Genomic DNA, 12,896 nt, shown 5'->3' with positions numbered 1-12,896 from the left:
AAGACTTGTCCTGGATAGGATTGATGATCTCCGCTCGTGTGGTAGTCGCAGCTAGGCCAAGCCAGGCAAAGGAGTTAAATACAGTATAGCAGTGATTCTCAAATTGGGGCAGGTGTACCCTCCAGGGGTATGAACCAGGACGTTTAAACATAAAAGGTAAAGGTTCCCCCACACGTGTGTGCTAGTCATGTCTGGCTCTAGAGCCAGTGCTCTGTAAGCCGAAGAGCCAGAATTGTCCAAAGACGCTTCTGTGGTCCTGTGGCTAGCATGACTAAACACTAAGGTGCACAGAAGGCTGTTCCTTTTCCCGCCAAAGTGGTACCTATTTACCTACTTGCATTTGCATGCTTTCAAATTGTTGGGTGGGCAAGAGCTGGGACAAAGCAATGGACGCTCAACCCAGTGCATGGATTTGACCTGCCAACTTTCCGATAAACAGCCCAGCACCTCAACAGTTTAACCTGCTACACCACCTGTGTCCCAGGACATTTAGGGATTAACTGCCCCCCGCCCCCCAGCAGCAGCTGAACAGGAACAAGAGCAGTGGCAGAAATAACTATATTAATTACAAATATTTTGCTAATATGAAGGATTCAATTCATGGAAATAGACTGTCAAGGGGTAAACAAACAAAGGATGGGAACCACTGCCATATAGGAACGAATGAGTAGAGGCAGAGCAGAAAGGAACAGTGGGCTCTTCTGTAACGCCACACTTGCACCACATTAGAAACTCTTGGCTTTTGGGCAGAGATGAGATCCTATCTGGGAATGTTTGAAGATTACTTTCTCAGGCAAAAAAGGAAAGTATAGTAATATGCTGACTATAAGCAGTGCAAGAAGAGGCTTAGTTGAAGCGTGAAACATTTTAATGAAAACTGTTTATTAAGAGAGAGTTATGTAGCCTAGTCTGAACAATGTGGATCAATTGGTTAGCAAATTAATTCATTTTGCTCCTTTTCACATTACCTGTCAAGACATTGGTTTGCACCTCAACGTCACTGAAATCGGTGAGATTTAAGTCAGTCATGACTAACACGGTTCCCTGAATTCAAAGGTTCCAGGTTAAATTGTGATTTAACCATCTCTCTATGCATATTAGGTCTGACTTAACAAATAGATTCTTAAACTGTTTGCTGTGTTGGGTCTTGCTAGAATATTTTGTGGCTTTGCCAAGTTAATTCTGGCTCAATTAAACTTTGTAGATTCTAAACATAGTTAATACAGAAAGTTGCAAGAAGAGAAATTTAAAATTGCGACCAGTTATCATATGCCCCTAATTATGGATCATCATGGCAGATCATCATTGACGATTCCCTATTTTAATGCAACATTACTCAAGTTTGTCAAATAATCCCATCATATATTTAAATTTCTCAAAAACTGAAGCACCAGTGATGTTCAATGTGTTCCATAAATGAACTTTAACTTTTTGGATACTCTTGCAATCAACTGCATTCTTGTTGAAAACAAATTAATTGGTTCACCGAATAACAGAATGAGAAGAACCAAAATAATTTGTCTCAGAATCCTAGAGAAGTGCAAACAACTTGACCATCTGCAACTTTAGAGTCATCTACTGGTAGTTTTAGCAGCACTCCTGCCACGAAACATGTTCCAGACAGTTCAGTTGCAAGCGAAATATTTCAATCACCCTGTAAAACCCCTAGCATGTAATAAGGTTTGTAATAAGATCAGAACATACCTACAAGTTACCCCCTTTTTCACATTATTAATAAAAGGTAATAAATAAGGACTTGGTTAAGTTCTTAGGAACACAGAGTAGACATAGTTGGAGGGTTGCTAGATAGTATGAGAAGCAACCTAGTGTGCAAGAATTTCTTTCAGAAACAAACTGGCAAACACACAACAGATTTAAAAGAAGTGGCAGTGAAATTTACAATAAAATGTGAGCCAAGATCAAATGTAACGTGAGGTTTGTCACAGGCAAAACTGCAAATATGGCAAAAATGAGAAGTGGCAAGATGTGAAATGAAGCTCCTTAAATAACATATAGTTGCTGTATATCCATTTAATGCATCGTTTTGACCTACTACTTCTCCAGGAATTAAAAAAAAAACCCTATGAAGTTACAAAGTACTTCTATTAAATGGTTTTGCCTCAGCTTTACTAAAGAGAGAATTAGGATGAAAACGAACTCTTCTTCAGGATGGAATTCCTTAGGTGATTGTTTTGAGAATTTGTCCTGGCCTGTTCTCATAAAGCTGTGTGAAGCATTCATAAAATAGTGAAAGTATCTCTTCCAAATCATTAAACACAGAAGATATTCTCACTATACTGGAAGCCATAGCCTTAAAAGGGTTTTCAGAAATGGCTGCCGTACTGCTGATGCTGTCAGAATTTGGAAGGTACTTCAAAAGGCACTGAAGAAAGGAAGTACTAAACCAAAAAGTTTAATCTGCAGGCAATAAAGAAGCAAATGGAACTCGCTCTAACGCCATACCTCATTTTCTTACTGAACATTTTCAAGCACAGATAGGAAGGTTAGATGCCTAACTTCTGAAGATGCTGATGCCATGGCACAGACATCTCAATATCAGCTCTCAGGAATGTCAGTCATATCAATCAATCATAAAACATTTCAAGACTGGAGGGGGACCCATTTGAACAGTGTAGTGCCTTTGTAGATCTTACAGCAGCTTTTGGTGTCACCCCTAGAAACCTGTTAATAAGAGAAGTTAAAATGCTTCAATTAAGAATAGCCTGCTTTTTTAAAATAAACAACTGCATTCAGCAATTCCTCTGCAAGTTATCTGCAGCCCAAATGCAGCATTAACTAATGGGTGAGACAACCCTGTGTGTTAGCATCCATTGTAGTCAATTTAGGAATAAGCTAGCCCCTTTTGGAGTTGATTCTCACCCCACAACTAGCTGGTCCCTTGGGCCCGTTGCTGCTCTAAACTGCTATTTTATTGTCATATTGGGATTGCATTGCTGAAGTTTTTGCCTGTTTTAGTGACAATTAATCATTTGACTATTAATTACACCAAAACACAAATCTTTTGTCTTTTCAAAACAGGAAATTATATAGCTGGGCTCTCAACCGAAGTCCAACTGAACAAGCATATTATAAATATCTCAGTGTAATTTTATCATACTTTAAATGAAATCTTCAAAGATCTGCATGTTAACAGCTTATCAGTTTTGCAAAGTCTGTTTTTCAAAGTGTGATTCATTAGTACGTATGGTTTTAAAGATGTTTCATGCTAAGATTATGGTCCAGTGGTACATGGTAACCATACAGGACATAAATAGCAGCGAAAGTTTGCAGTCACTTTTCCTCGGAACAATTCTCAGGATTCCAGTTTTCGAACAGTGTTGGGCTTAGAAACTGAATTAAACTCAGTAATACGTATGGCTTAGGCATCCACCCTTTGTAGATGGATGATATATTACTTTGACTAATAGGGCTTTTGCTGCAGCACTATAATCAGGCATGATTCCTGATGAAAACCTGGTAAAAACATGGAAATGGGTATTTCTCTTTATGAATTTTCTCTGGGTAAGGAGAAACCAAAAAATCTTGTTAAGTGTATCTGACATCAAACTGCAAAAAGTTACATCCTTAGCAGCTATATTCTGCTTTTCTTTTGGCACTGATTTTCAGTGGAGAGTAAAGGGGCTAATTACTGAAAGGCCTTTTATGCTTATAAGCGTCAGGCTGCATTTCCATTGGATCGCTTGAACCATGTCAGAAAGAAGATTCAACAAGGATGGTTCACAGCAATCTTACTCTCTCTTGTGCTCAGGAGATTTAGAGTGTAATGCATATCTTTGTACACTGTCACTCTTTTCAGCATATTAAAGTATTTATTATACTTCTATTTTTTTAAGTTTCATGGTACACCCCATCTGTTTTTGTACGTTATGTTTAGCAAACATCATCCATGTTGTGACTGGAAGAGCTGCTTGGATTTGTTTGTTGTGTTTACATCAGGAGCTCAGTCAACACATCCTTGTCTAGCATCGATGGCATGCTGCTCTATATGCTTTTCTCTATTGTGTTGCTTTTTAATCACAGTATGCCTTGCATTCTCATTCTCTACAAATTTACTTATGCTGTTTTTGAACTAAGTTAATTCCCCTGAAATGGTGGGAATCAGTAGTTGAGTACCTTGAACCTGAGTTCCCTTTGGTTGCTAAGCCAACATTTCACAGCAGTAGCTTCCTTTGTAGCCACAGAGAATATCTTCATTGTTTGGTATTATGCACTCAAAAGCTAAGCAATAAACTGAGAGTTGCAAGGCAGGAAAACTTGGATTTCAGTCTGTGGATAAAAAGGATGCAAGCAGATGGAAGATAAGGTCTAGTTATATTTAGTGGTGTGATGATTTGTCTGTTTAAGCTAATGCTTTTCTAAAAGTTTAACAATACCCATTAGCTGTTAACCCAGAATGCTGCCATAATAGTAAACATGTTTATAAATATTTCATTTAAAAATGCTATTTTGTTTGTGTGCATGATTTTGTTCTTATTGTTGCATGCAGAGTTTGACAAGGTTACTACTGTGTACTATCTGCTAAAGTAATATAAATCAAGTTCTCCAAAAAATTAACAAACTGTATAACCCTTGATGGTGTAAAACCATACTGAGTTGTAAATTAGCAAGTTTTACTGATTAGATTTACACTTCTGTTTAAGAAATGTATGAAGCTCTATCAATAATTAACATGATTTAAATCACTAATATAAATCAGGGTTCTCTCTTAAATTAAGAGTTCCTGGTGCAGCTTGAACAATGGGGGAAGGGGACCTGGGTCTCACAAAGTTGCCCATCCCTTATTTAAATCTATAATTCAAATTGTCTTGCTTTAAACTGGTCCTGATCTAACATGGCAGAGGGCAAACTAAGGCACTTAGAAGCAGAGGATTGCAACCAGAGGATCACACATCTACATTCCCTAATCATTACCTCAACAGCACAATCCTATACATGCATGCTCAGAAATAAGCCCCATTTATTTCATTAGAATTTTGTCCCAAGTAAAAGGGGTACAAGATTGCTTGCTTGTTCACAGAAGATGGAGAAAATGAATGCAAGTCCAGCTCTCACTTTCTAGCAAGTATCCCAACTTGTAAATTTTATTTTCCATTCAGGATTGTCCTTCATGCTTTTACATGAAAACATGAACCCCAGTGGAATGGGGCCCCAGTTAGAAGCCCCAGCCACCCAGCATCAGCACGTCTCTTCCCTCCCTTCCAGTGGCCATGAATGAACCAAGAAAAAACATCTTTACTTTTATGTGAGGTCAGCCTTTCCCAAACTAAAATAAAGTTGGAAAAAATCAGGACTATCTTAAGTAACATTCACTTCAATGGATCTACTCTAAGTAGGAGTTAGGTTAGATTTTACCCTGCATATTGAAAAAGCAGAGTTTTATACTGCAGTTTATCTCATTTCCTTTTCGGTTTTCCAGCTAGTTCATTTTAATAGCTCAGTCCAGCTGTACTTCACTCTTTTTTTGCCTCATTTGAGAACAGGTGATTGCCAATTTCTTTTTCTATCCACAAAGCTGATATAATTTACTATATTTCTAAACTGGTAATGCATCTGATCTATTTCCTCTGCTATTGCGCAAATGTTCTGCAATTGTTAATTTGGAAAGCAAAATGAAATCAGAATCAGTATTACAAAGGTGGTAATAAAGGCATCTGTTTAAAAGATTCGTGGGTCAGTCTATCAAATGCACAGTTCCTCAAGTATAGTACCCGGCTACTAAGCAAGCCTCACCGAATGAATGGAGGAGGCTATGCCAAGAACATACAAAGCCATGCTTCTGAATCCTCATCTCTGCCTCTGTGAAAGCCCAAGTCTCTTCAATTCAGCACTACTCCCTTTTCCTCTGAGCAGCTGGTACAGCACTAAAATCCTGTGGACAACTTGGAAACATCTAGCAGGCAAGAAGGTTCACCTTACAGGGAAGCTGTCTGATTCTCTGCTCTTCTTCTCATCCTCCTCATATACATAAATCACAGCAGCCTGCTAAGTGACCAAAGAAGCTTCATGGGTTAAAGAAAAAAAATGAGAAAGGTGAAGCAAGTAGTATCTGGATTAAGATTAGTTTGCCCAATTCATTTATTTAGCATGGGTTTCCAACTTGAAATTAGATCAAGTCTGTGTCAGTAAGGTTTTGTTTTCACAAGGTCAGCCAGAATATTTTGCCTTTCCAGAAGGACTCCTACCACCTCTGAACTATGCAGAGGAGAAAGTCTAGATTGTCGGAATTAAAGTTTTTTCCTTTCAGTACTTCTGGAGATCCTCCTACACTGTTCCTAATAAGCAATTCTTAAAAATCTCATTTGTGTCAGCTACATTTAAGCTTCAACCAAGTTTGAACCTGGATTTGAACTCTTACCAATACTAAATGAAATACTATATAAACTATCTGTAACATATAAATATCATAAATTGTAGGTAAGTGCTTACAGTGTAAAAGGGTATGTGAATCAACCCCTTGCTACCAAAATTCCATTTGAATAAATAATAAATCCTATTTTTAGATGGTGCTGCACTCAAATCTGTCTCTTTTAGCAGCTATGAACAGTTAAAGAGGCTGGTCAGAACTGCTTATTTCACCCCAATCCCAGGGAGGTTCCATTTCAAATAAAGGGTAGCAAGCACTTGGCTCTTGAAGTAAACTTATGCAACTCACCTCTTTTGTCATGAGACCCGGCAATGGCAGTTTCGCTAGAAAGTTCTGTTTTTAAAAGGAAAACAAAACAAAACCAGAAGCAGCAGTTTAATCTCACTGAAGACAGTGATGCAAACAAGTTTACAGGATTCCGTAAGTGTGAACACAGAGGAGCTTTAGCTATGCATAACAGATCTGCACTTGTTCCCCAAAATCAATGACAAAGCTTTTTACTTTTAAGTAGAGAACTCTCTTAAGTCACAAGAATTTTAAATCCATAGTGTTAAACCACTCCAAGTGTGGTCCATATTTGTATCAGCCTTTTTCCAGTTCTTTGCTGGGGTCTCCGAGTTCCCATGTAGAAGTAGTACTTCTGTCCTATAGAGGTAAGGAAAAAGGAGAAACATTAAAAGTTGCATTTCCTTTAGTGCTTGTACAACATGCTGTACTTAGGCTATACTTAATTCTAGTCAGAAGTAATTTCACCAAGTTCAAGCTGGCTTAGTGCAAAATGTCCATAGGAGTGTCACCTGTTCAGAGCCCTGCTCAAATACTGGGCTAAAATTCCCATCATCCTGATCTGGAGGATGATGGGGACTGTAATCTAAGACATTTGGAAACTTGGGCAACACTGGCATAGGCTGCATTGCCACCTTCTGTCATCTGTGAAATTGAAATAGTAGTAATGAGAGCTGCCACCTAATTAAGGAAATCTTAGTAGATTAAGCATGTGCATTTAATTAATTACGTCGGATAAACAAACTTCAAACTAGCAGGACCTACTTCATGTTTCACTTGTGTCCCAAGATCTTTGAACCAGTATCAAGTGCAAAACAGGGCAAAAAGGAGATAACGCTTATAGAATTAAAGAGCAGGATGCCTTTTCAGGATCAAAACTGCATTCACAGTTTATTCACACAAAATCCTGCTGTTGGTGCTCTTAGATTTATTTAGTGGCTAATTTAGAATGGAGGAAGGAGCCTTGTTGCTGCTGGTATTGTTCAACAATAGAGAATCAAAAACCCTTGATGGTCTACCAGTAAATCCTGACTGACCCATCGTTAAATTAATGGATGAGATCTGTGCATGAAAAAACGTATATTTTGTTTTAAGAGGAAGTGTGTGCTGCAGCAGGCCATACAACCTAGGAGAAGTGCACCATTTTTCTATCTATGACAGCCTAAACCATCTGCAGTTTCACAAATATTTGCACCTTCAAAGAAGCTAATAGGAAATCTGCCACTCAAGTAATCAAATTCATCCCCTCTACCCTAAAACAAACAAACAAACAAACAAAAGGCTTCTAGGATACCAAAGCTTAAAATTAGCTTGTTTTCAAGCTAGTTTTGGTGTTCCACAGTAGCTATGGAGCATTAAAGCATTTAAGAAGGCTTCAAATTGTCCACTTTAGGGACCTTTTTATTTTTGTTTTCATACTTTTTCAACAATTTTGGGGAGCAGCAGGCATAGTAGAGGCCATAGCTGGGTCATGTTCAGCCCACAGGCCGTATTTCCTGTCCCTGCCCAGAAGCTTATGACATGTGTCCCTCACACCTCATATGATTTTTTTTTAAAGGAACGAATTGTCTTAAGTTAAAGTTGAAAAATTAATAACTTGGCCTGCCTTTTCATCAACTGCACAACTTTATCGGGAAGTGCAGCACATCAAACACGAGCTGAATAATATTCCTTGGCAGCAGACAGATTTTGCTTCAACCTGTTTAAGACAGGGGCACTGGGAAGATGATAAATGCCCTAGTAAGATTTTGGCTCATTAGCTCAAACAAAAACACAAACATGGTTTCGTCTGCTACAAATGAGAGTGGTAAGACATACCCTTCTCCTGAAAACTCTCAACCTCTAAATTGTACCCAAAATTATGCAGCAGAAGTAGTAAAATATCAGAACAGGATAGCTATGCCTTTTCTTTTCCTTCATGACAATCTCCTCCACTTAAACATCTAGCAAGCACAGTCTTCTTTGAAAATCGTAAAAGCAAAAACTAATATAAAGTCTGGAAAAAGAACTGGATCTGATAAAGTTCAATATGAGCGCTACAAAATCATCTACAGCTTTTTCATTTCAGAGCGTTGTTTCTATAACTTAGTTTTTGAATCAGGTTTTCCTTTGTCAGCACTCAATACAAACATATTGTGACTCCTCAGCCAGACAGGCATCATACTAGTTATTCTACTTATGGGTTAACTATTGTTGACATTAAAATCTTAAGTGAAATTTTGGCCAATAGGTTGCAACAAGCTACTCAGTGTTAGTGTAACTGGATCAGGTGGTTTATTAAAAATAGTCAGGGGTAAAAAAAATCTCATACTGGTGGTTGGTCTGATTACGCTAATTACAAACAAATACAGCTTCCATTGTTTCTCGGGATGTGGAGAAAGCTTTTCCTAAGACTCTTATCAGAAATTTACTTTTGTTACATTGAGAAATTTTGGTCTTCCTGCAAATTCCTGAAATAGGCCAAAATTCTACATTCAGCCTCAGACTTAGGACCAGTGGCATTTTGTATATTTTTTTTTACTTTGGAAAGGTAAAGTAAAACCAGACAGGGAGGTCCATTTTTCCCACTGATATCTGCTCTACCTTTGGAACCCCTGGCAGGTGCCCATCAACAGAACACTAATATTCACAGAATGTGCCTAATTGTTCAGAATTTCAAACTTAATCTTTATGTTAATAACTTTTTATTGTTCATTTCCAATCTCCAATCTGTTCTTGCTCTGATGGAGATGATTAAAACTTCTCCTAGTTTGTCCTACTACTCAATTAACTGGTCAAATTCTGAATTGATGCTGATTGGAGATACTATTTTCCATAGTATACTAGCAAACTGGCACTTTGGATCCTGCCCAAATTTCATTATTTATTTGGGAATGTTCATCTGCTGGACTTGGACAGATAAGCTGATTTGTTTTGTTTTGTTTTAAATTAGCTAGTCAGTCCCAATTACATTTTTCTGCCATTCTGTTATGTATGCTAAATATTGTCAGCTACAGCTGAATGGAAATATATAAATGAATGAAACATTTGCTGAAAACAGGCTTGGCCCTGCTGCTTTTACAGCTCCAGAGTTCCCTTTGCTATCGGAAGATCTGACTGAGGCTGTACTGTTACACTGACTCATGATCCAAGTTTATAAATAGCTATTATTGGTGAATAAGAAGAGGGCCTTCAGCAAGAAAGGAATAACGAATTGAATCGTACTATCTTGCCAAGCCAATAAAATGGTTGCGTTGGCATCTATATTGGAAGGGTAACTGAATCTCAGGTTATGTCTGATTCAGCAGAAATTTGTCTTTTGAATGAGCTGGATTGCACAATGTCTTTTTCAAACAGGGTTGTCTAAATATATTAACTGCTGGAAATGTAAAAATACTAAGACTTCCCTTATCAGCATGTTTTGGCACAACCCAATGGCTTCCTCTTGTCAGAAGGAGAGCATAATACAATTCTGACTGAAAGCTCTTTAATAACTGGCAATGTGCATATTCTTCCTAATTAACTACCTGCTTTTTGGAACATAAGACAAAGCCAATAAAAATGGATTTTCCACAGCCTTTTGACAACTAAAAGATTAACACCACAATATTGGAAGGATGTCACCTTTGATAACACCTTCAGTGGGCTGAACACTTAACTATGCTTTTAATTTCTGAATGGGTGCAACCTATGAATGGACAAAAATATGGATATTTGGTTTGCCTTTTTTAAAGTCCATGTATAATTATACCAAAAACAGTAGTGAAACTTGCTCTGTACAAAATACACAGGGGTACACATTCTATGAGTATCTAACACAATTGCTATTAAAATCTCACATAAGAAAACTTAGGCTTTATCTAATTTTATCATGGATTTTTAATTTTGTTTTGATTTATTGACACTCTCAATACAAATTAATGCAAAAAGGAGAAGAATCTGTGAAGTGGCTGAAACACAGCCTCCATTTTCAGCCTGGTCAGGAAAACCAAAGTTGCTAGCAAGGGTCCTTTTCATATGTTCACTTTGTACCTATGAGACTGGGACAAGTAATCTGTGCAGAGAACCTCTTCTAAAGCTGGTACTACTACTTTTGCACTTTATAGTCCAACTACAGGAATACTTGGGATGTTTATAATTCTCCAGGGAGGCTCCAGGACAACAGAGATGCCCAACAATTTTGCTTCCACTTAGAACTGCAAAAGCTGCTACACATGGGATAGGGCAAAACTGAGGGATCGATCAATCAAACACGATGATTCAATTTAAACCCCCTGTGATTTCTATTATATTATATTATAACGGTTCAGGGCACAACGGTGAGAGCTGCCTGTTCACAGGGTGAACACAGGATAGAAATAAAGCCCTATTCCAAAGACAACCCACAGTAGCAAGATGCTAAAATTCTCCTGCAAGCAGGCTTGAGGGAGAAGGGGCTAATCAAACAAACAAGAACCACTACCACCTTTATGCTGATACCGTAGAGAGCTAGGTCTTGACGCAGACTATCACACGCTTGCAGAAGGGGTGCTCGGTCTTTCAACAGCCGCTGCCTTTCCTCTTTCTGTATCTGTTTTGGCTCTTCGGACAAATGAGCACCTTCAGTGGGTGCACTTTCTGCAGCTGCCGGCACAGCAAGGGCAAAATTGCGCACTTTGATGCGGAACCTCACCAGTTCATCAATCACACTGGAGAGGATGGCTGGATGGTTGTGTTCTGGAGCAACCTGTAAACCACAAATCTAAAATCAAGCCCCCCAAACGCAACACAGTTACACCTACATTATGCCTTTCAACCTGGAGCTTCAGCTCGGAGCATGTTGAAGCTCCAAGCGCCTTCTCAGTTGTAAATAAGGTCTGCTTCAAGAGCAACAAAACCCCTACAGGGAAAGGGCTTCAGGTGTAATAAAGAGCATGGAACTTCCATGGAGATCAAGATGAGGGTGACTACACTGGTGCATTTTTCACTGTGAGGAACCATAATGGGAAGGGCCAAAGTGCCCCACTAGGCTGGATGGCATCAGTGGCTACAGCCTATGGATGTTAACTTCCTTGCCCATTTTGCCTTTCTGTCAGGACAGCACGGAGCTCTTGCCCTCCTCAGCAAAAGGGGTCTCGGCCAACACTGAGAGGAGCAGTCCCCAGCATCGTGCTCTGCATGCTGCGTGACGCTGCCCTGCTTGGCACAGCTGATGGTTCCAGAGCCAGCCGGATCCCCATCTCTGGCCTCCCCACTGTTCTTTCCTCCGGCTGGAGAGAACAGTGAGTCTTCCTCCACGAAGGAGCTCACAGAGGTCTGTGGGACTGCAGCTCTGGAAGACGTCAGCTGGGAAGTGCTTAAGAAGCTCCACTTGTAGAAAGTCCCAGGGCCAATCCCTAGCAAAAAAAACCCGGACGGAGGATTTCAGACTTCTGCCAAATACCTGGGACATCTGCAGCCAGCCTGAGGAGACTGACAGAACAGTGGCAACCCCACTGGAAGAGCCAATCGCTGGGAGAGCCAGTGTGATGTCATGGTTCATAATGCTGGACTGGGGCACAGATCTGGGTTCCACCCCCTCCCCCCCCACACACACACAGAGCTGTGAAGCCCACTGGGTGACTAGCCAGCCAAGTCATGCCTCTCAGCCTAACTTATCTCACAGCATTGTTGTGAGGATAAACGGGAGAGGAGAGCTTTGTACTTCACCTTGGGTCCCTTGCAGGAGTGAGAAAGGCAAGACAGAAAGGTAATGCAATGACAAGCTTATACGACAGGGGTGGAGAACCAGCTGCTCCTCAAATGCTGCTGAATGGACCAGCTAGATGGGGCTGCTGGGAAAAGAAGTCCAACAGTGTCTGGAGGACCACAGCTGCCCCACTCTTGTTACACACGGTTCTTTCCCTGTGATAAAGGGGACTCACTGAAAGCCACTCTGACCCAGCACAAGCACCCGGCAAACAGTTCGGAGAAGCCTGGTGTTATGACCCTACAGCTGCTGAGCCCCCACCCCCCCTCACTTACAATGAATGGACCTTTATAGTGGCCTCCTACCTGAGCTTCAGAGAGGGCAATCCCAAATGTGTTGAAAAATTCCTCTATATAGGACACAATGGCTCCAAACACAACAGCGCTTCTAGGAGATCCAGTTTCCTGATTTCAAAACACACACAAAAGAGCTGATGTAACTATAACAGTTCACTACGGTGACCAACGCCTCTGTGCACATGAACAAAAGATGAACACAAACCATTCTTTGCTTGCAGAA

General features: G+C 39.8%; 1 protein-coding gene across 4 annotated transcripts in view; it reads right to left on the bottom strand.

The window, feature by feature from the left end:
* Positions 1–861: 861 nt before the first annotated feature.
* The window catches only part of CARS2 (cysteinyl-tRNA synthetase 2, mitochondrial), a 47,440-nt gene continuing 35,405 nt past the window's right edge, over positions 862–12,896 (bottom strand). The window contains exons 13-16 of one of the 4 annotated variants that reach the window (XR_006414531.1): positions 12,683–12,781; positions 11,129–11,375; positions 6,674–7,030; positions 862–2,682 (exon numbers count right to left, since the gene is read on the bottom strand). Coding sequence is in view for 2 of the 4 variants with exons in the window: in XM_044428288.1 (XP_044284223.1) it covers positions 6,936–7,030; positions 11,129–11,375; positions 12,683–12,781 (441 nt within the window). In the remaining 2 variants the exon portion in view is untranslated. Of the gene's footprint in view, positions 2,683–5,069; positions 7,031–11,114; positions 11,376–12,682; positions 12,782–12,896 lie in introns of those variants that run through there. The other 3 variants (XR_006414530.1, XM_044428289.1, XM_044428288.1) reach the window with 3 other exon arrangements.

The sequence above is a fragment of the Varanus komodoensis genome, unplaced genomic scaffold (genome assembly GCF_004798865.1).
Source record: "Varanus komodoensis strain SLA01 unplaced genomic scaffold, ASM479886v1 scaffold2, whole genome shotgun sequence".
Taxonomy (NCBI): domain Eukaryota; kingdom Metazoa; phylum Chordata; class Lepidosauria; order Squamata; family Varanidae; genus Varanus; species Varanus komodoensis.
Note: the sequence above shows the minus strand (reverse complement) of the source record. Positions and strands in the feature narration are given on the sequence as shown.